Raw genomic sequence first — 22,725 nt, forward strand, 5'->3', positions numbered from 1 at the left:
TCTCTTATGCTTTTAGATACCCAGCTGTCTCCTCTGGCTGGTGCTATCCTCCCTCGCAGGAGAAGCTTCCCAAGAAGCCACCTTCTCGCCCATCTTCTCTTACCCAAATTCTCTTGTAATTGCTGGACCTGGCTCCGCATCCTCCTCTGCTCCTCAAAAAGCCACTCATCCACCTATGGCATTTGCATCCTCTGTGTCAGGTGGACAATTTAATTCTTTTTCTGATGGAGGAGTTGGGGTTTTCCCCACAAAATGGGTGCTTCTGGGTGCTACCACTGTTTCAAATAAATGCTAATAATGAGTATTGCTGCTCTCCTAGCCAAGGACATAAGGAATTTGTCAGCTCTGCAATACCTTTGATCCCCCATTCATCATCTTGGACTTCCCGCCGTTATCTTTGTGGGACACGCTTCCGGTATTCAGCAAATATTTGATTTCCTGTGAATTTAAATAAAAAGACCTTTTCCCTTTTTTTTTTTTTTGTCTTTCTTTCTAAATTATTTTAAAATACTTTTGGCACCGTGTGGACGCATTCCATTCCAAGAAAAATAAAGGAAAACTATTCTGACTAAATATAGATCAAAAGACCCTTGTGAGCTGCCTCTTGCATCCCTGGCTGAGAGCGCTTTCCTCTCCCAGGCCACCCGGGCTCTTTCGACCACGCTTCTGCCCTGCCCCGTAAACCCTCTGTATTCCCTCCTCTGCTCCCCGAAAGCTCTGCCTCCGCTCACCTTGGTTTCTAGCTGGGCTCGCAGCCCGGCTCGAGGGAAAGATGCTGTTTTTAGAATACTACAGAGGTCTTCCAGTAGTGAGACTATGTTGTGCATATTTCATCCTTTCCCTCTGGGGCTTTTAAAGCCCTTTTCCTACTTTTTCTTGCAACACCCCTTGGAGCAGGTTCTGTTAATTGGCTTTACTGCTGAGTGAATCAAGGGGCCGACTGGAAATACTGGATCTCAGGTAGTCTAAACCAGCATGGCTCCCTTTCAGCTGCAGGGTTGGCTCTAACATGGTCTCAGGAGCACCCGCCAAATCTATGCAAAGTCAGACCTCTCTCATTTAGCATTGTACAACTCCCAGTGCAAACAGGTCCCCTTCAGGTTCTAGGGTTGTTCTTGTGGGTTGCACAAGGGTTGCCAGAGTGTGAATACCAATGAATATTGATACCAGTAAAGCAGAGGAAAGATAAAACTGGAGCTCCTTGTCCTGTCTTCTGAACACTGCATCGCTCATTTTACAAAGCTAAGTTAATCAGGGATCCAGGACTGAGACCTTCAGTAGACCTGTTGCATGTCAGAGGTGCAGCTGTGTTGGCCAACTTGAGTCCATGCACATATGACTCTCAAATCCCTTGCACGGGGCATGATCTCCACCAGTTACACACCAACACGCACTAACTGGGATGGCACTTTCTTTTTGACTGCAGGTGTTTGTGCTATGCCACGGGCTTCTCCAGCTCTCTCAGCTCCTCTACAGCGCCAACTTCAAGAGCAGCCTCACCACCATTGAGAAGCGCTTTGGGCTCTCCAGTCTCTCTTCAGGTTTCATCTCCAGCTTGCATGAGGTAACTGGGTGAGACACTTGTGCAGAGGCCCTGCGGGGTGGACAGAACACGGGGGGACCTTCCCAGAATAGGGTCTCAGGGCTGTTCACACCCAGTGCTTCCTCGGCCATACCTACATGTGCTGAATGAAGCAGCTGTTGTTGTGCCTGGACACTTCTTCACACCTCACTTTTGCTGTACCACATGCCAGAAGGTTGAACATGGGGTTATGTGGTGAGGACGTGACCTTGGAGAGCAGCAGCAGAAAGCAGGTTGCTTCAGAGGAGACAACTCCACCCTGTGATGCCATACATCTCCAGCAGAGACGTGACTGGGAGAAGGCAAACATGCAATGTGATTCTTCTCCATGAATCACAGTTCTTAAAGCTTTTGTGAAGAAGAGCATCTTATTACGAGTAGTGTCCACGCAACTACTGCTCTGTGAGCAATTTCCAGTAAAAGTATCTGTTTTCATAGGTTTCTCATTGGCTTTAGGAATGATGCTGGCCTGAGTCATTCCAAGCTTCCTCTAAAAGGCAACCCCAGCCAGCAGTCTCTCCAGGATCTATCCTTTTTCTCCAATGCTCCCAGCTCCTGGTGGCCCTGTGGCAAAGGACTGACTCTCACTGCATATTGCTGAGCTGGCCGAGGATTTTTCTCACAAACGCTTTCTAATCACTTACTCCTCTGGAATAAGTTTTCCAGTTCACATTGTCATGAATTGTGTCCTTTCTGGCAGCACTTCAATGACGACTAGGAAAAGACCTGCTGGCAGAGGCTTTCTTTTGATGGCACAGACAAAGAAGTGCTTGGTGGCAGCCCACCTTGCGTACAGCTGCTCTTCTCCCATGGGATCTTCCACCAAGAGGCTGGGCACTGGGAATCCTCCCGGGTCCTTGGGGAAGTAGATGCCCAGGTCTTACCTCAACCAGCACCCACAGCTGGAGTTAAAAAGACTGGTTCAAAGCCTATTGAGACCAGTGAAAGACTTCCCACTGATTGCGACTGGGACCAAACCGTGCAAAGAAAGAGACCCAGTATGGACAGTTATAGCACTGATAATGATGAACTGGCATAATTAAGCCCTGCAGAGTACCTCAAAGCTGTAACCCACGTGCTCCTTTTATCCACTAGAGAACTTAATTATGAGAATTAACGCCATGAGAAGTAACACCAAAGTAAACATCATGTAGGACAGTCTGTTACTGCAGGAGTATAAAGAGTAACAGCTTGCAGATAACAGATTCGTCTTTATTTCTCTGCTTTATGAGAGAGGTTTCTGTGCTTTCCTCAAGCTCCGTGTGAGCTCCCCTGCCTGTCCAGGGCCACAATCATTTTGCGTTGATGGCTGCAACGATTCCAAGAACAAAAACCACAAAGAGACAAACAAGGCAGCCCATGTAGACGTAAATAAAAAGTATTCTTAGCCATGCATGCCGAGGTTAAAATAATGTTTAGCTTGTCCCAAGCTGACAAAGCCCATGTAATGGTAATTTTATGGTGTTCATCTACTTGCCTGAGTAAGCTGCATGTTTTCATGGTTTTTTTCAGCTGATCATATCTGCAGTTGCAAATGTCCAGAGTCGCAAACATTTGCAATGAGCTGGACTTTGTAGCTAGGCTCGTGTCTGTTTAGTCATGGGAATGGAGGCAATATTCTTCATTTATGCTCTGTTTGGGGGAATTATTAGTTTATGCTACAACCTGTGGGGTGAGGGCAGATGTGGGTGCTGAAAAAAGCCCCAGGCAGATCACAGGGAGGTTGTGAAGCCATCTGTGACAACAGGGGATGCACACAGGTGACAGAAACCAAGGAGCTGGCCCGCCAGCTTTTGATGAGAAGGGAGAACTGACTTGCTGTGAACATGCAGGGTACAGGGCTGTCCTGTTCCTGCTCTTGTGAGGGTCATACACCACCTGGAAAGAGAGTTCTCCGCCCACCCCAACACAGTCACGGGGTCTTGACTTCCTCCGTGAATGTCTTCTGATGTTCTCGCCATTTCGCTGTGCCCTTTCCAGATCGGCAACGTCGTCCTCATCATCTTCGTCAGCTACTTTGGCAGCCGTGTTCACCGCCCGCGGGTGATCGGCGTGGGGGGGCTGCTGCTGGCGCTGGGAGCGTTCCTGGTTACCCTGCCCCACTTCCTATCGGACCCCTACGAATACACCACGCTTAGCGCCGGTAAGTGCCTCCACCCTCATCACCACGAGCTGTCCCAGCACAAAACCCATCTCAAGTTGCTCTGGGCTGGGTTACTGGTGCCTACCCAAAAAGAGGGGTTGTGTCCAGCGCACACACAATTTAAACGCAATGTTTGGAGGGAAGGACTTAAGGCAGAGATTTGCTATTTTAAGCCTGGGTTCGGTATAGCTTTGCAACCCCTCCTGAATGCAATAATTACATGTGGGACCCCTTCTGCCCCTTCCGGGCGTGTCATTCCAAGCGCGGTTTCAGGTGCCAAGTTCTGTGGTCAGGGTAAGTACCTAAATTCCCCATAGATGCTCCTGAAGGCCTCCAGAGGGAGCAGTCTGTGTTTCAAGTTCAGCAGCCAGGATCTCCTCTCCAGCCTGCCAAGACACCTCATCCGTGCCCAAGGAGTTTGCCGTAGGGTTGAGACCACTGAGAGAGCCGTCATTCCACAGGGACATGCCAACCTCAGGATATTTGTAAGGACACTCCACAGGCAGTGAGAGAGCATAACCTTCCACACGGATACGATAAAATATACTTGAAAAATAATTTAACTGGCTTAATATATTGTTTTAAATATGCTTCTCTCCTGGCTGTGCCCACCCGTCGCTCTTCAGGTCTCTAAGCAAGCCGTGTCCCTGCTTTCTGCATGTGTGGTGTGTGTCCCTCCAACCTGCCCCTGAGCATCCTCGAGATAGGTTGGCTTTCTGTGGCAGCAGAAGTGCCCCAGCTGCAGCTCTGGAAGCTGCATCTCTGCCTAGTGATGACAGCATTGTTATCAACGATGCCGTGTCACTTGGCTACCTAAAAAGCCAGGGGTGAAACCAACTGCGAGCAGAGAGGGCTGCTGATGGGGCAGCAGACATGGGGAAGAAGCCCTCGGGTGCAGGAAATGCTGGTTCTGCCACTGGTTCCCCATGTGATCGTGGACAAATCACTTCACTTCTGGCTAATTTGGGCCATTGGTGCATTTCCTGAGCTCAGAGGTTCTATAGTACCTTGCTACTGAGGCATTGTGATCTTCTGAACACTGAGCTGGGTTCATACCAGAATGGTTCTTGCCATATGAGTCTCATTTGGATGGCCCTTATCTGCTCAAGAAGTTCACAGCTACGGTGCTGTAGGTCAGTGCCACAAGCTCGAGGGGGCAAAGCAGTTCATCTGGCTGATGAAGAAAGGGCCTGCAAGAAAACTGGAGAGGGACTTTTTACAAGGGCGTGTAGTGATAGGACTGAGAGGTAATGGCTTCAAACTGGAAGAGGGGGGATTTAGAGGAGATCTTAGGAAGAAATTCTTTGCTGTGAGGGTGGTGAGCCCCTGGCCCAGGTTGCCCAGAGAAGCTGTGGCTGCCCCATCCCTGGAGGTGTTCAAGGCCAGGTTGGACGGGGCTTGGAGCAGCCTGGTCTGGTGGGAGGTGTCCCTGCCCAGGGCAGGGGGGTGGAATGAGATGATCTTTAAGGTCCCTTCCAACCCAAACCATTCTGTGATTCTCTGAGCCTATAAAGAAGGCTTGAAAGCGCAGTCTTGCTGTGTGTGTATGCCTTGTTGCACCAGCTAAGCTTTGACCTTCCTCCTGGCTTTTGTGTGGGACAAAAGACGTTGCTCTTGGTGGCCTCACTGCAGGCAGCTGAGGGCTGTGGCAGCGCCGGGGAGAAGAGCAAACGCTGGGAGCCCAGGCTGAACCCAAGTGCCGCTGGTGGTTTGCCTGTAGCCCAAAGCGTTTTGGGAAGCAAAGCAGCATTGTCTTTACTGGAGTCACAGAGGTATTGCAGCCTGAGAAGTGAGGTTATCTCCCTGCTGCTGAGCACTGTGTGGGTGGTAGAGCAGTGTCCTCAGGGCCTTTTCTGCTCCAGCCTTAACAATTAAAGTGGGCTACTGGTTTAACTGGGCAGGCTTTGGGAGCAAGCTAGTGTGTACCATGACAGCTCCAGTTTCCGTGCAGAATGCAATAGACAGGAGAGCCTGCGTGGCGTGCCACAAGGCTGGCTTTGGTCTTCCGAAAGTGACTTCAGCCCCTGAATCCTCAAGATGCCAATGAGCCTTGGCCTCCTTGGGGATTGCCACCTCCAAAAACCCTCAGTCACCTTGTCTCTGTACCAAGTTCTCGCCCCATGGCTGTGCCGCTGAGGGGGATGGCAGCTGGGGAAAGCCTTCCACCTCTGGTGAGAAGATGCTTTCTCCTGGAATAGCTTCGATCCCCGTGCGTCGCGTTCTAGCCCGGTCTTCTGGGCTCAGGGAGCCTTGGCTCTGACGGGGAGCTGCTGGGTGGCCTTAGGCAAGTTGCTTCCTTTAGTTAGGTCCTGACTTCACTGCAGCTCAACAGGATGCAAACCCCAGGTGGGGATCAAAGCACAGTGAGGACGGAGCTGCTCACAGTTGCCTGACAACCTCTGCTCCCACCAAAGGGTTAGAGATCCTCCAGCTTTGCTCTCTTGTATCAGTTCTGGGAAATCTGGCGCCGGCATGGCTGATCTACAAGCCCAGATCCCATGAAGCATTATTAAAAATGATGGCCCAGCGTGGGGCTGAGACCGCGCCAAGCGCTCGCGCGGAAATGCGAAGAGCAGCTCTCTGCTGGCTCGCAGCTGCCTCCCTGCTACGCAGCCTCGAACATCTCCGTGTTTTTCGAGTCAGCCAGCTTGGAATAGTGGATCAGGCACCATGCAAGTTTTCTGACAGCTTAAATTCATGCGTCAGGCTACGAACTGGTCAGACTTTGGGACAGAGGCTGCTCTTACTGTGAAGCAAACAAGTCGAAGGAGCAGGTATCGTCCTGCTCCCTGCCCAGAGCTGTACGTGTCTTGGCCTGGTATTTACAGCCCATGAAGATACTCCAGACCTGGTTGGAGTTTGCATGGCAGCCTTGAGCAGGGTTGACCTCCCCATGTCTGGGTGGTATGAAGAAGTAAGGTCCTTGCTTCGGATGGAGGTGGGCCACTCCTGGGTGCTGCGGGCAATGGAGAGGCAGGGGCAGGGTGTCCTGCTCGGGGCACCCAGATCGTCCCAGAGAGTATTGATCCCTGCTCCTGCCCACGTACCACAAGGGAGCAAAGACCGCTCATAACAAAAAGCCAGCCACTCGTTAGGTTTGCCCTCGTTAAGCCGAGAGCAGCCTCGCTCCACAGCAACCTGGCAGGAGAGACTTCTGCGGCTCTCACTTCTGCTGCGGTAAAATCTTTATTAGAAAAGAAGGCTCCTTCTGTCTGGCAACGCGGAGCCTTTAGGCAACGTGGTTTTGAATGGACTCACATAAGGATTTTTGTGGTGACATACTCTTAGGAATGTGCTGCCGCACTACGCCAATGGAAACCCCTAATCACCTGACAAATATTTGGTTTTGTTTTGTGTCTGTTTACTCAGAAGTGTAGAAAATCCACAGTTACTGCATTAACCAGAAAGATGTGATAGGAATGTTGAACTAATTACAAATAATAAAAAAAAAAGAAAAAAGCAAAGCCAGAACAGGAAGAGCTAGCATCGAAAGACCGGGGCTTACTCTGTTTGCTCCATAACACCTTCATTTGTCATGATTTTTCCATCCATGAGTATTTAGGTTTTTTCCACCGGTTTTGACACCATCTGTCCGAAGGCTTTTGTCAGTTGGCTGGGGCCGGCGTTGCTGCAGCTTTGGTGGAGAGGTTTTTGTCCCCCGCTGACAGCTTGAATGCAGCTCGCTGGAGTTGGGCTGCAGGACCAACCCTTCGCAGAAGAAATAGATTTGCTTCCATCTTCTCTGATCAGCTTGTCTTTAAAAGTTTGATAAAAATCCCTGCCTGGTTGTTGTTTGCTACGCTGACATCAGTACAATGCCCTAAAGGAAGGGAAAGGTGATGAGACTTGCTAAATAAAATGAGCGATCCATCCGAAATCCAACAGCGTGTGCCTACCAAGCAAATCTGGGAGGTTCCCTGTATTTAGGGATTTAGCGTGGGAGAAGGCAGGGGATGTGCCCAGAGTTGTAATGCTCATTCTTCTCCCTTTCAGGTAACAAAAGCCAGGTCCAGGCTGAACTCTGCTACGCAGAGAATAAGTTTGTGTGCCCGAACACCACCCAGGATCCCCAGAAGGAGGCCAGCAGCATATGGGCAATGATGGTCATCGCCCAGCTGCTGGCTGGAATCGGAACGGTTCCCATCCAGCCCTTTGGGATATCCTACGTAGATGACTTTGCGGAAGCAAACAATTCCCCGCTGTATGTTGGTAAGTGGGATCATTGCCGTACATTGTATTGTTTCCTCCGGACCTTAGAGGTGAGATATAGAGGTGGATATAGAGGTGCTCATCTGGAGAGGAACCTGTGGGCATGGGTTGAGCAGCCTGTGGGACTCAGGTGAGATCCTCCCCCATTAAAAGGCTGGGCTCTCACTCCCCTTGAGTCAGCTGCTGTCTGTAGGGTTACATTTGTGGTCTGGGTGTCTGTTTGTGATCTGGAAAGCCAAAGAACCAGGGCAAGGAGATGAGATGGATGAGCTGGGGCTTCTCCCTGGTGTGTGTGAGAACTCATGCCATCCATGGCAGGGAAAGAGTAGTAAGGAAACCTTCTCAGAGACCGTCTCCTGCTCTTGTTGAGTATCGGTTGATCGTGGTTTAACCAGAGGTATGACAGCCTGCAGGCCAATTAACACAGGTTTTGCATCGAGGGTTCAAAATCGATATTTTTGCTGTGGAATCAGTCCCTGCCTGGCAAGGGCTGCCAGGCTCGGGAGGACTTCTTGATTGCAAAGACATAGGTGCTGGCTTCCATGTTAAACTGCATGGGTTTTCCCTGTGAATGCCAAAACCCATCTGGTGCTGGCCAGTGTACGTGAGCTTTGAGCTCATTCCATAAGTTGTTTAAAAACCCGATTCCTCCTGGTGCCGAACAATGTCTTTAAAGCGGCCAAAGGCATCAGAGTGATTTAGGAGTCAAAAGCGGATATTCCAAAATAAGGCAAGCACTAAAGGAGAAGGAAAACCTCAGGGATTAGACTCCCAAGGCCAGGCTTTGGACAAGCGCTGGAGCTCTTGGCAGGGTCTCCAGACCCACCCAGGCACGCTTTGCTCCGGGATCCTGCTGGGAAGAGGTGCTGCACCACCCAAGCTCTGCAGAAAGTCTCCCATGTGGGCAGTACTCGCTCCTCTCAGCTCAAATATAGTATGTGGGCTGGCAAAAGGAGGGACAGAGCATCCTTGGCTTCCCCCTGTGGCAAAGGGGACACTCGGTTCCCAGGACCTCAGAGTGCCCTTTGCATTCCCAAACCTGCAGGTGCTGAAGGTGAAAGAAAATGGGACTGGTTTGTTCTTTATAATACAGGTGGTCACTTCAGGGCTGTGGGAACGTCACGGGGCATGGCTACTGTGAGGCTGGATTGCCTCAATACAACGTAAATACCATTGCCCTTCGAGTCTCGTTTTGTTTCAGGTCTGAGCATCTTGCTACAAAAGGGAACACTACTGTCTACATATGAGGTTAAATACTCCTTCTCGAAAGACCCTGCCCTTCACTACTTAGGTTTGTGTTGTAGAAACAAAAGCACTGCCTTGCCTAATTGAAAAAAAAAAAAGGGGAAAAAAAAAAAAAAGCTTTTAAAATAAGTTCACAGCTGAGGCATAGCAGTGGGAGATATGATCTTTCATACCCAACATGCTCCAAGGCTCCAGAGCAGGAAAATGCACAGAAATGGTCAATGCAGTACAAGCAAACTGGCAACTTTTGAATATCTTAAGAAGGTTGTGCAGAGTTTCTTTCAGGGAGGAAACCTGAATCTTTTCATTCCAAAGAAGTCAAAAGGAAACATTTTGACCTTAGGGGTTAGGTCCAAGTTATCTATTTTTTGAATGGGATAGTTCAGCTGTGGGTGATCTGTTGCCTTTTTGCTCTCAGCATCTTTCACCTTGCCTGAAGTTTGCACCAAATGTTTTTGCTGGGATCCAAGGACTGAGATGGCCTTGTTTCCTTAGCCTCCTGTAGGAGATTCAGGTCTCCATCGCCTGCGGGAGCCCAGGTTGCCACCATCCTGCTGCTCTCAGGGCTTCCCCGCTTTGTTACAGTGAATCATGGATATTAACGCTGTGGATGACAACTTTTAGCACATCAGCAAAGCTTTGGTTGCAGCAGAGCAGAGGGACTTTTTCTGCAGGCAGCTGCCTGCCCTCCCGTTAGGTAAACACCAGGTTCAGTATCTGAGCAACAGGGATCTTCTCATCATCTGCTGCTTGATAAAAGATGGGTTTTCTCCTCTGTATTCTCCTCTCCTCTGTAACACCATTCCTGCCTCAGGCTACTGTTCCCTGCTCACACTGGTGTTCTCTGCTCCCTTTTTTCAGCCATCCTCTTTGCCATCGCCGTGTTCGGCCCTGCTTTTGGATACTTGCTGGGATCCGTGGTGCTGCGGCTCTTCGTGGACATTGGAAGAGTTGACATCTGTGAGTATTTCTCAAGTAACAATGGTCCTCCTAAAAGCCTCCTGTGAGTCAGAAGGTCACTCTGAGATGACTTATGGCAGAAGCCACCAGTCCCGTGACCCAAAAACCCACTCTGCTGGAAAGACCTGACCTGGAACAGCACCTCCAGTGCACTTCTCCACTCCATCTCTCCGTGAGGGAAGTGGTCCTGAAGCCACCACTGAAGCGGAGCCCTGTGGTAGGGACATTTCGGTGTCCTACTCATGGTGCTGCACTGAAGGTGGTCAGTGCTGGGGTCTGCCCACTGCCACCACGCTGAGGAAATACCACACTACCCCAGCACGGTGGTGGAGGGGAGAGGGGACATCTGAAGCATCCAGGGATGGGAAGACAACCATCTTCCCTGCACAGGAAGGCTGCACAGGAAGGTTCAAGTCTACTCATCCTGCTCCCCACCACCCTTCACCAGCATCTGCAGAGAGAGGGACCAAGCCAGTGCCACCACAGGGCTTATTTTCTTTATCTGCAGTGCATGCTTATTATTTCTGGTAACTTAATCACTAAAGAATTCTCCCCAGCTCCATCATTAATGTCGCTTTTCCTGTGTTTCCTTAGAGAGATCAGAGCTCGCCTGACATTTTTGTCCGGTGCCTGATAAGAATAATAAATGAACCTGGGGCAGGAAACGGCAAAAAGCCTTGGCTTGCTCCCCGTGGCGGCAGACAGATTTAGCAGCCTCTGCCTGGTCGCTCCGTGATGACGTCCAAGCTCCAGAGTGGAGTGGTCCTGTTTGGGGAAGCGGGGCGATTGTTTCGCTGGGGCGTGGGCTCCTCTCCTGCCGCACCCTGGCACGGGGCTCCCACCCGGAGCTGCTGCTGGTTCCTTTCCCAGCCGTAAGGTCCCGGAGACGGGGAGATGAGGTCCCCATGCCAAACCAAGCAATCTGTCAACCTCCCGTGAGCATCGCTTGGCCCAGCTGAAGGATGTCTGCGCTGGAGACGGAGCGGCTCTCACCTTCTCCTCCTTTTTCCGGAGAAGGCGCCCAGAGTTTCATCCACTCGGAAACCAGGCTCATTAATGGCACTCTTCTGCCGGCACGGGTCCTTCCCTCGGTCTCTGCGAGTAGAGAGTGACCAAGCCTGGAACAATGGGACAGCAATGTTTTCCAGGAAAGTGGCTGTGCCCTTTCCCGTCCCTGTCTCAGCTCAGCATCCCGGGCAGGCAGCGTGGTCTAAACCCACCTCATGCCCCAGCAGAGGAGGATGGAGTCAGGCCCTCGTAGTTGCCGCCTTGCTGGCTGGCTCGGCAGGGAAGAGTTGAACCCATGCCATCAGCATACTTGCATGCTGACTAAATCCATCCTACAGTCATTTGGGAGGCTTCGCGCAGTTTGGACGGGGAGTGGCAGTGCAGGATCCTGGCCAGGGGAAAGGAGGTCAAACACAACCAGGGCTGGTCTTGCTACCAACACTGGGAGGAGCTCCCACCTCCATCCATTTGCTCTTCCAGGCCAGTGGAGTCTTCTGGATTGTGCCCACACGGACCCTTCGTGCTCCACCAGTCCATATTTGCTCTTTTTACCCTTAGATGTGCAGGAGCAGAGCTCTTATGCTGGGTCCTTCTGTCTTGCAGCTACAGTGGCCCTGACACCGAGGGACCAGCGGTGGATTGGAGCCTGGTGGCTGGGACTGCTGATCTCTTCAGGCTGCTTGGTGCTCACGTCCATTCCTTATTTTTTTTTCCCTCGGTACATGCTGAAAGGAGAGGTGAGACCTCATTTTCAGAGGGCCAGAACATCTTGGTGACAGGGCTGCGCTCGGGGAGGGAATACCTGTCCCTGAAGGAGAGGGGTGGGAGGGAGGAAGGGAGCCCAGTAACCCGTCTCAGATGTGGTTACAACTTCTCACAAGTGAAAAGTCTTCCAAACAAGATCTGCACCTCTAACATGTGAAGGATGAGGTCTTTTGTTTCTTCACCATTAGCTGGAAAGCCAGAACCACCACAGCTCAGCAGACCAAACCCAGACCTCATGCCCTTCCCACTAGCTGCATCGACAGCGTCTGTTGGGAAGGTTTTGGGTAGACCTGCGCCTTTCCTGGGACAGGACGATGGCTGGGTGACTTCTTGGGGTTCCTGCATGCAGTCCTCCTTGGTAGGGGTCTGCCTGAAGGGGCTCGACCCTCCTGACGTGTCTGACCTGGTTCTGCTGGTGATGGCTGGATGTTAACTCCCCGCTACAACACCCTCTGCAAGGCGACGCTCCCCTGACACCAGCAGCATCATCAGTGACAGCCCCTGCTCGGACCAGAGTGTCCTCAAGCGTGGCATACGCGGGAGCAGCCCTGGGATAAAGCTGGGCAGCGGGGTTTGATAAATGGGCTTTTCCTTTGGGAAAAAGTTGCAGAAAAGAGACAAGCTCCCCATTGAAACAAGTTTTAAAAGATGGAAAACTGTCAAAAAGCGTTCCGTTTCAGTGTTTTCAAAGCCAAGCTCCACTGGTTTCATTTCAAAAATAGTTCTGTTTTGTGTTGAAACTGTTTAATCATCGATTCTTTAAAGGTCAAAATCAAACCCAAAGTATTTCATGATTATCGCTAGAGGACTCACCAGACTTGAGCTGACCTGTCTCCAACTTTCATATTCAGACTTTTTGCAGAAATTAAAAGAGAGGTATCTTGTCAGGGTTCGGGAGAGGAAAGCTTTCCAAGCTCTTAAACCTCCCCGAGCAGGACGGGCTTTTGTCTGGCAGCTCTGCGCAAGGGCTGCAGTGATTTTTGAGATAATTCACCCCTTTGCTGTGACGGGGCAGGAAAACAGGCTTGGCAGGGGGACAAAGGCACGCGGGACAGACTTGTCTCCTCCTGAGCCTCGCTGGGAGCCAGGACGGTGCCAGCCACTCACGGGTGCTCCCCTCTCACCGCAGCCTGCTCTTCTCTCCCTCCCCAGGTCCCGAACGTGGAGGCTGACATGCTCAGGAAGATGGAGAAGGGGGTGGCTGAAGAAACCTCCCTGCTGGAGTTTATAAAAAGTAAAGGGCTGGCACTCAAAGGCGAGGGTGAACGGGGGCGCCGGGCCGTGCTGGGTGGGTGGAGACCACCATGCCGGTGCTTTCAAGCTGAGGGGCTTTGTTGGGGGCCTTTGAGTCTCTCCACCATGTTGCGTGGAGATGCCAGGGCCAGCTCAGGCACCTCAAGGGCTGTAGCGTGCCCTTCCCTAAGGACCACGGGAAGGTAGACACAGCCTCCCTCTTGCTCTAAGGCAGCGGTGTTGGAGTCTGTGGAGTCTGAATCATCTCTGGAAATTGGTTTGAGGATCTTAAATGGCATGAGCATGCTGGAAAAAACGCTAGCTGCGTGGTTTCACCCACGGCTCCAGGAGAGGGCATGGGGCTGCCGGCGCCACCAGCTGCCGCTTTGAGAAGGTCACCACGCTGCAGCTTTCCACCAGTTTGTTTATGCGTGACTGAAAAAGGCTTGAGTAGGGATGTCACTGATGAGAGAGATCAGTTTCATGACTTGTTTTAGCTCCGTGATGACTTCTTTCCAGCTAAAGCCTCCCCCTCCTTCCCTCTCCATCCACCTCAGTCGTATCCTGAGGCTGTCAGCTCCTTCTTCTCTACCTCATCGGGCTTTGATGGATGAGGCTGGGTCTCCGCAGCACTCTCTGCTGGAAGGGGAAAGCTAATTAGAGACCAAATAAACAGAGCTGCTCCTGAGGATCCTGGACTCGGTCTGTCTCTGCTGAAAGGCTGTCCTGACTGGGCCGGGGGACGTGATGTCCCACCAGGAAAATACACTGTGTTCATCAGCTGCAGGAGCCAGACCCTGCCCTTGCCAAAACCCTCGTGGCTTTGTCTGTTTGCACCGCCTGAGGATATGGCCCCTGCTCCAGAAAAACAAAAGCACCGTGTCTTTTGCTAAGTGCTCCAGGGGCTTGTGAGTTTGGAAAGTGTGTGAGGGAGGGTGGCGAGCAGAGCTGGTCTTCCACCTTCCTCTCAGGGCACTTTGGCCATGGTCCTACCAGCTGCCGGGCCAAATTAGGGTATCTCCCCTTCCATTTTCCCCATGGCCTTAGACATCCCCTGTGTTAACTCTCTGGGAACAGTCTAAGGGAGGGTTTTTTCCACAGTACGAATCGCTGACATGAGGATCACATGGCTAAAAGACATTTTTCCTGCTGTTTCCCTGTAGGATTCCCAAAGATCTTCCTCCGGCTGCTCCTCAACCCCCTCTTCATCCTCCTGGTGCTGGCTCAGTGCAGCTTCTCCTCAGTCATTGCGGGTCTGGCCACCTTCCTCAACAAGTTCCTGGAGAAGCAGTATGGTGCCTCCTCCTCGTATGCCAACTTTCTCATAGGTGAGCACGGACGTGCACCGGCAGCCATAGGGTGAAAAATGACCATCAGCAGGGAGCCACCTGCCCATATTCTCCAGGCTTTTTAATCCCATGGGAGGAAGGGATTGGAAAACTCATGGTGAGACCTAGGGATCACCTTGAGATGTTTGATGACTTTCCTGACCTGAGATGCCTGCAGAAGACCAGGCTGTCTCGCAGCCTCTCAGAGACCATCTACATTTGTTCGCGCATTCTTGTGGGCCAGCAACTGCTCTCGTTGAAAACATGCAGACCCAACCCCATGGGTGAAGCAGGTCTGGATCACTCGCATGCTTAAAGAAGTTGGCAAGAGTTGGCAATTACACACCAAGTTTGATCTTGTATCCCTAAGCCAGAAGCCTGAGGCTGAGGTTTCTCATATGTGCTGACTGCCTTGGGTTTTGGTCTTGGGTAATGGTGGGGTCTGTGGCTTCTCCCAACCCCCATGAGATCCACAAAGCCACTACCCCCACCCCCTGCCCGCAGAGAGGTCCTTGGCAGGCAGGACCCCAGCTAACGCATCCGTTCCTCTGCAGGAGCTGTGAACCTGCCAGCAGCAGCCCTCGGGATGCTCTTAGGAGGAATCATCATGAAACGCTTTGCCTTCTCCCTGCGAGCCATCCCCCGGTTTGCTGTGGTGGTGCTCGTTTTCTCCATCCTCATCTGCCTGCCCATTTTCTTCATGGGCTGCTCCACAGGGCGCATCAATGGGATCTACCCCACCAGGTAACGCAGGTGCTTGGGTTCTTTCCAGCTCCTTATCCCTCTAGCTCTTGACCTGATTATCCATGGGGCGGGATACGTGCGGGTGGAGGAGAAGAGGCAGTGGACATCACCACACTACTGCTTGCTCCTCGATCCCGCTGCCGGGAGGAGAGCTAAGCACTATAAAGCACAGAAAGCTTGGGAGGGTTTTCGTTTCTGATTTTCTGTACCGAACCAGCAGGGTGTATTTTTCATTCGGGATTTCTAGGGGGAAATTAGTAGTATTAGTGCCCGTGTCCACATCAACCCCACACGTGGTCACCTCACACACTCCCTTCACTCCAGCTGGACATCACCTTTCTCCTCACCTGGATGGAAACTTTTGGCTCTTACCATGTCTTTTTAAGATAAAAATGGCATTTAGAGTCCCCCCCCGCAAGGCTTGCTGTCTTTTCCCCATGCACGGGGAAAGGAAGGGGCTTTCGTACAGATGTTTCCCTTGGCCAGCAATAAGCCTCCTGTCCCAGGGGTATGGTGGAGGGGTGAGGGTCAGGGCAGTCCATGCGCTTCTCCCACTTAAAAGCCACTTAAATAACCATGGCAAAGGAAAGCAACAGTGCTCTGCAAATCCATGTGTGGGCGACGTGTTTATATTTGGCTCTGAGATCTGCCCGGCGCGCACCGCCAGTTCAGGAGCGCATGGTAGTCCACGGAGGCAGTGGCACCTCAAGCTTTCTGTGCGAGAGCAAGGCTTCAAATGTGAGGAGATCCCTCAGCTCAAGACCAGGTGTTGCAGGTGCTAAATGTTGGGAGGCACCTTGGCCTCGCAGCGTTCACCTCTTGCCACCCAGTGTCAGGTTGACTACTTGTCTCAGCTCCTGCGTGACACACCAGTCCTGGTGGACTTCGCTGGGAGCTGCTGGAAGGACTTGCATGGAAAAAGAGGCTGTTGCCTTATATTACCTGGAAAACCTCCTCCCTTGCAATGGCAGCAGTACATAAGAGCTTTTTGCCTGGATCCCCAGGTAGCTGTGGGCTGCGTGGATGGGTGGGTGAACATGAGCTCTGCTCCAGCCCACCATGCCCAAGAGCAAATCCCTGCTTCTGGCTTCCTGTAGGAGATGGAGCAGCCCCATACCACCATGCCCAAGGGCTGGTCTGTGTTGCCGGCTTCCACAGGAGGTGGAGCAGCCCCATACCACCATGCCCAAGGGCTGGTCCATGTTGCCGGCTTCCACAGGAGGTGGAGCAGCCCCATACCACCATGCCCAAGGGCTGGTCCATGTTGCCAGCTTCCATAGGAGATGGAGCAGCCTCATGCCACCATGCCCAAAGGATGGTCCGTGTTGCCAGCTTCCATAGGAGATGGAGCAGCCTCATGCCACCATGCCCAAGGGCTGGTCCATGGTGCCAGCTTCCTGTAGGAGATGGAGCAGCCCCATGCCACCATGCCCAAGGGCAAGTCCCTGCTGCTGGCTTCCTGCAAGAGACAGACTGTGCCGCTCCAGCAGATGAACTCCCTTAGGTAGTAAGGCAAGACAGGACAGACAATTCAGTTTGTCCTCTTGACTTTCACGTTGTCATCAGGCTTGTTTGGAAAAGAGCCCGCTTCCAGTTTCTGTCTGAATGGTGTTTCCAGCTGGGGCTGTTTGCAACATCTGTTTGTGCAGTTCTGGATGGAGCCCAGATATATATATATTTCTCCAGGCATTTGGCTGATTAGTTTTCAGCTGGGGGAAAAAGGAGAAAAAAAAAAAAAAAAAAAAAAAAAAAAGTAGTAGTAAGTATGTGAGTACTTGTTTGCAGACATAACAATTACTGCTAAGTTCACTGTACACTTGCAGAGGTACCTGCAGGGGATCAGGGTCTGGCACAAGGCCAGCCTGCTGCTGGCAGTGGCCCAGCACAAATAGGAATGGGGAAACTGGTTAACTAGTAAGAGGGATTTTTCTTCCTCCTGTCCTATTTCTTAATTTTTTAACATTTTTCCCCCCCCGCCTCTTCTTTTTTGGCAGTACATTGAGTTCCCCACAGCAGGTTAAGACGCCGAGCGGGTGCCACTGCTCTGAGCACATCTTTCACCCAGTGTGCGGAGAAAACAACGTGGAGTACATCTCCCCCTGCTTCGCTGGCTGCACCAACAGCACCGCTAACTCTTCCACTCCCAAACAAGTGGTGAGTAAAACGAGTGGTTTGCAAAGCCCGGGGGGGCACCTTGCTTGCTGGTGGTGGTGGTGGAGGCTGCAACGATGCTGCAGGAACTAGACCCATGCAATAACATGGTAGAGCCTTTTTGATGCGGGGAGGTCTACCTGAGATGCCGAAGTCCTGAGAAGGAGCAACGGAGAACTGCTGTAATGGCCTGGGAATCGGGTGGGGAAATGGAGACGGCAGCACATCCCATTGCAGGATGCCATGGTCATGCCTTAACATCAGAGCTGATGCTCTTACTAGTCTTCTGCAAAGCTATGTGGTCTGGTGGATCGCTAAAATCCCCGCTCTTCGCTTTGAGAGTCTTACACTTCTTTTTTTTTCCAAACGTTTCCAACAGATCTACAAGAACTGTTCCCTGATCTCCGCTGGGAACGGGCTGTCCTCTGCCAAGACAGGCTCCTGTCCCCTCAGCTGCTCCCACATGCTCCTTCCTGCCATATTCCTCATCTCCTTTGCTGCCCTGGTAGCCTGCCTGTCCCACAACCCGCTCTACATGATGGTTTTACGGTGAGCAATGTGGGGGGGCGGGGGTGGTGGTGTCGCAAGGCACTGGGGCAGTGGTGATGTGATGGTTCCCCATGCTTGGATCAGTGGGGCCTCTTAAACGTGCAACGAGGCCAAGATGCTTGGCCAAATACAGAGCTGCCGGGGCAGCTCTGACCTCCCATGGCTTCTCCCCTGCAGGGTGGTGAACCAAGATGAGAAGTCGTTTGCCATCGGAGTCCAGTTCTTACTAATGAGGCTGCTGGGTGAGTGTCCACCTCCTGTCGAGGCTGGGGGAAGGCAGCAGGGTGCTCAGAGGCTTGCTTGAACCCCAAGAGGTGCGGAAGCTCCTTGGGGACGGCAGGCAAAGCCTGCAGGCAGGGCAGGGCAGGCAGCCTGACTCCATCCTCTCTTCTCCAAAGCCTGGCTGCCAGCCCCGGCCATGTTCGGTGCCCTCATCGACTCCTCCTGCATCTACTGGCAGAAGCAGTGCACCCAGCGACGGTTCTGCGCCTACTACAACAACGACTTCCTCCGCAACAGGTACCCCCTGTCCCCCACAGTGGGGATGACCACGGGGATTCTCCCCAGCTCAGCCTGGTGCCAGCTGGAGGTGGCACCTCCTGCCACGGCATCTCCCTGCTCTTCTCCCGACAGATACCTGGGGCTGCAGGTGGGCTACAAGGTGGTGGGCACCATCCTCCTCGCCCTCATCAGCTGGAAGGTGAAGAGGAGCAAGGAGTACAACGTGCAGGAGAAGGCGGCAGGGCTGGTGTAGCCCACCCGAGGACTGACTCCACACCCCCCTGTTACCCACTGCCAGTACTTTGTCTTTTTTGGGTTTGTTTTTCCTTCTAAGGGAGCGACTTTCACCTTAGCAGCTCTGAGCTCCTCTCCTGCAGCCCATGGCACCGCTGTGCTCCCGGCGAGGGATGCTCCATGCCAGCTCCTCCCAGGTTCTCCAGCTGCACCTTGCCCACCACTTTGGGGAGGGGGCAACCCCCACCACCACCTGGACCAGGAGGCAGATGGGGGCTGGAGTGCAGCCCCCATCCCATGTACCCAGAGAAGTGCCTGCTGTGGACGATGGTTCCCCTCTCTGGTGTGACACTTCCAGCCGGGTAATGCCCTCCCGGTTGGGACAGGAGCAGGGGAGACGGCTCCCAACCCTGTGGGGCTGCCTCATGTCCCACCCCGGCTCGCACCCCTCGCGGAAGTCAGCATGGACATCGCACACGTGTTGTGAGAAGTTATCACTAGGGGTTTACTGCAGAACATTTGGGGGTTTGTTGCTCTTTTTATTTTTTAAATAAAGGTCACTTTTCCAACTGTGGTGCTTTGCTCCGCACCTGACACCCCACACCCCCCGCCGCACCCCCAAGAGCTGCCCCATCGTCAAGGTAGTGGGGATGCTGCAGGTCGCATCCTGGCAGATGCTGAGATCATCCCTCGCTGGCGAAGGAGAAGAAATGGTGGCTGACAGGGCATGTCCCCCTACCTCTGCGGCTCCACCAGCCATGAGGGGGTGCGCAGAGTGGGCAGGCAGCCCATGTCATCCTGTCAAAAAAAGGTGCCCGGGCAGTCCAGCAGGCAGGGTGCAGGGCTTGGCGGGCAGCGCACGGGAAGCTCCAGGCATGGAGTTGCAGGCACAGGGCAGGGTCCGTGGGGCACAGGGATGCGGGCAGGGGGCTGCAGGCGTGTGTCTGTGGACACAGGAGTTGAGAATGGGGCTCTAGGCAGGGTGAAGGGAGCTTCGGGGACGGGCATGCAGGCAGAGGGCTGCCAGTTACAGGGCTGTGAGCCCAGATCTGTAGGCAGGATGCAGGCAGCTGAGGGCAGGAGGCTGCAGGCAAGGTTAGGGGGCTGCAGGCAGGATGGAAGGAGTGGAGGCAAGTCTGTGTGAAGGGGGCTGCAAGCAGGGGTGTGGGCAGGAGGTTGCAGTGCTCTGCAGGCAGCGCACTGGAAGCTCCAGGCATGGCGTTGCAGGCACAGGGCAGAGTCCACGGGGCAGCGGGAAGGGTCTGTGGGCAGGAGCCTGTGGGGAGTGTTCATGGGTGAGGGCAGGGGGCTGCAGGGAGGGGAGAGTGGGCTTTGGGCAAGGGGCTGTGGACAGAGGTCTGCAGGCAGAGTGCAGGGAGCTGCAGGCATGGAGCAGGCAGCGGTGCAGGGGTTGGTAGGCAGGGGGCTGTTGGCAATATGTTGCAGGCAGGCAGCTGTGGGCTTTGGGCTGCAGGCAAGGTACAGGCAGCCATAGGCACCGGGCAGGGGGATAGATGGGGTTGGAGACAGGCTGCATGGAAAGGGCTGCAGGCAGGGTGGAGTGGGCTGTGGGCAGGAGGTTGCAGGCAGGGCAGAGGGCTCTGCAAGCTTCAGGCATGGAGTTGCACACACAGGGCAGGGTTCACAGGGCAGCAGGAAGGGTCTTTGGGAAAGACCCTGCAGGAGGGGTTTGTGGGGCTGCAGTCATGGTTCTGCAGGCAGGGGGACTGCAGGCAGGGTGCTACAGGTGCATGGGGCTGCAGGGAGGGTACAGTTGGTTTGGGCATGGGGATGCAGGCAGAGGACTGCAGGTAGAGGCAGGGTTGTGCAGGATATACCCCTGCCTGCGGCATCTCTTGAAGAGAGAGAAGCAGTTCCAGGGCCTCCCTGACCCGCTCTGGCAGTGCTCCTCCTGCCCTGCCCTCCTCCTGCCCTCTCTGTTCCTGGCAGGGTGAAGGCAGCCCACTAGAACGGGAAGAGAAACGTCAGCTGGTGGGATATGGGGATGCAGCCACTGATGATGACAGCCTGCTGTCACCATAGAGGGTGACATAGGAGCACCACTTGACCTGTATGACAGGAATTGCTTCGCGAGTTTATCAAGAGCTTGGCGTCACGCAAAGGACACCGTTTATCTGACAGAGCTGCTAAAAGATGAAGCCAAAAGCAAAGGGCTTGACCCGAATGCACTAGATCTGAGATCACATGTCTTCCGTGGCTCCTCTAGGAGGGGTGGCTGCTGAAGCACATTTGCCACCCGTAGAGGACCGTGGCAGATGCTGCTGGTCAGGATCCACAATACCATTCCCAGGACTGAGATAGCAAAGGGTGCTGGACAGTCAGTCGGTGCGTTAGGATCAGCTGGAGATGATGCTGGAGATGATGCTGGAGATGGCTACAGCATAGCTCAGGAAGGGACCGGAGGGACAGGGCTGAGCTTAGATGGGGCTCCTGGGCTCTTGGGCAAGGAGCCTGGGCCAGTCAGGGCCACCCCACCTTCCTCCTCCTTTACACTGTGGCTGTATCCCTTCCTGGGCAGCGTCACAGACTGACAGATGGATGGGATGGGGGTGGAGGGGGACAGCAGGGGAGCGGAAGAGTTTTCTTGGGTAACTGTATTTACCCCATCACTGTGCAGGACAAGGCATGACTTCTCACTGTGCTCTTGACAAACAGCCCCGCTGCATCCATGCTCACAGAGGGAATAAAGGAAAAGGGAAAGGAGAGGATGCCTTGGATTTGCTCTGGACAGCAAGTCTTTACATTAATGAGGTCTGTCCTTGGTATTCCTATTCCTGTTCCCCCTCCACCTGGCAGGGGTTCCCTTAACTCACCCCCTGACCTTCCCTAACTCCACGTTCTCCACGTCCAGTAGATCAGAGGTAACATCAAGCTGGACAAGCCCCAGGAGGTGCCAGCCAGCATATGAGGTGGCCCAAACAGGGCCACATGGAAGCTCCTGGCCCCAAAGGTGTCAAGGTGGCTGGGGCTGGCCAATGGCTCTAGGCACAGGAAAGGTCGCAGTTGCGACATCTGGTTTGGGGAGCCTTGGAAACCACCACCACTGGGATGCAACTGTTCAGGCATCATGCTATTTTTGCTTTTCTTTGCCTTTCAGCAATCTGTCCTCTACTTTCACGTGGTTTCTGCTATCCTGGATCTCACTGTGCTTGTCCATCTCCTCCAGAAACACCCTTCCTTTCCAGGGGAACAATCTGTAGGCAAAGCACGACCCTTAGCAAAAAACGTCAAGCAAAAGAGCTTTAAAGTACAGCGAAAGCCTCAGTCCCTGCAGATGTGTAAATGCAGTGGGGTGACGGACTCTGGGTCAGGCAGATGGAGGAACAGAAGGTCCCTTTAGGTGAGTTTATCACATCCTGCTGTCTTGCTAAAGACACCTAAACAGAGTGGCCGCCAGGCTGCAGCCTGAGGAGCAACCTGCACAGCCAGCACAAAGCCACAGCCTGGGAGCAAGGTTTATACATCAGAGTCAAAAACAAAGCACAAAGCAGACTGGGGAAAAAGAAAAAAAAAAAAAAAGAAAGAAAGAAAACAACATTCAGTTTCCAGTTCTGCCCTTTTCCTTCAGCCACTGGGGAAAAACAGTCCCAAATATTTAACAGGCAAGTCATGGAGCGCAGCCCAAAAAACACATGCAGCTCTGCAACAGCCCAACGCACAGCTCTGTCCTGCGGCACGAGTGGCACAGGGAGCAGCCCCAGCTCAGCCCCGAGCCCCACGGCCCCGCTCCAGTGGGGAAAGCTGAGGCGTCTCCATCTGTGAAGCTGCAGGCTGCCATAGCCACCTCCACCACCGAGCAGGGCAAGCGCTCTGGGACATAAACCATGACAGCCATGCACAGCGCACTGCAGCCAGCTTGAGTTTTCCTCTGCATTCGAGCAAAGTACCTTTTTAAAAGTTTTTTGATGGGTGTTTTCTGCTACGTTGAGTATCAAGTCCCTAACATTCCGACTAAGGAGTAAAGACACACCCCAAAAAACTCCCCAAAGCCCTGCGCGTGGAGGAGGCATTGTTTTTTGACAGACCTGGCCACTAAGGAGGAGGGTTGATCT

General features: G+C 53.1%; 1 protein-coding gene across 1 annotated transcript in view; it reads left to right on the top strand.

Annotated features, from left to right (window-relative positions):
• Positions 1-19,861, top strand: part of SLCO2A1 (solute carrier organic anion transporter family member 2A1) — a 31,427-nt gene extending 11,566 nt beyond the window's left edge. The window contains exons 2-14 of the mRNA XM_054207561.1: positions 1,427-1,564; positions 3,563-3,725; positions 7,719-7,934; positions 10,041-10,139; positions 11,751-11,884; positions 13,065-13,146; positions 14,309-14,473; positions 15,028-15,217; positions 17,212-17,371; positions 17,748-17,917; positions 18,095-18,159; positions 18,316-18,436; positions 18,551-19,861. Of these exons, the coding sequence (XP_054063536.1) occupies positions 1,427-1,564; positions 3,563-3,725; positions 7,719-7,934; positions 10,041-10,139; positions 11,751-11,884; positions 13,065-13,146; positions 14,309-14,473; positions 15,028-15,217; positions 17,212-17,371; positions 17,748-17,917; positions 18,095-18,159; positions 18,316-18,436; positions 18,551-18,671 (1,824 nt within the window). The 3' untranslated portion in view covers positions 18,672-19,861. The remainder of the gene's footprint in view (positions 1-1,426; positions 1,565-3,562; positions 3,726-7,718; positions 7,935-10,040; positions 10,140-11,750; positions 11,885-13,064; positions 13,147-14,308; positions 14,474-15,027; positions 15,218-17,211; positions 17,372-17,747; positions 17,918-18,094; positions 18,160-18,315; positions 18,437-18,550) is intronic.
• Positions 19,862-22,725: the final 2,864 nt, after the last annotated feature.

The sequence above is a fragment of the Rissa tridactyla genome, chromosome 6 (genome assembly GCF_028500815.1).
Source record: "Rissa tridactyla isolate bRisTri1 chromosome 6, bRisTri1.patW.cur.20221130, whole genome shotgun sequence".
Taxonomy (NCBI): Eukaryota; Metazoa; Chordata; class Aves; order Charadriiformes; family Laridae; genus Rissa; species Rissa tridactyla.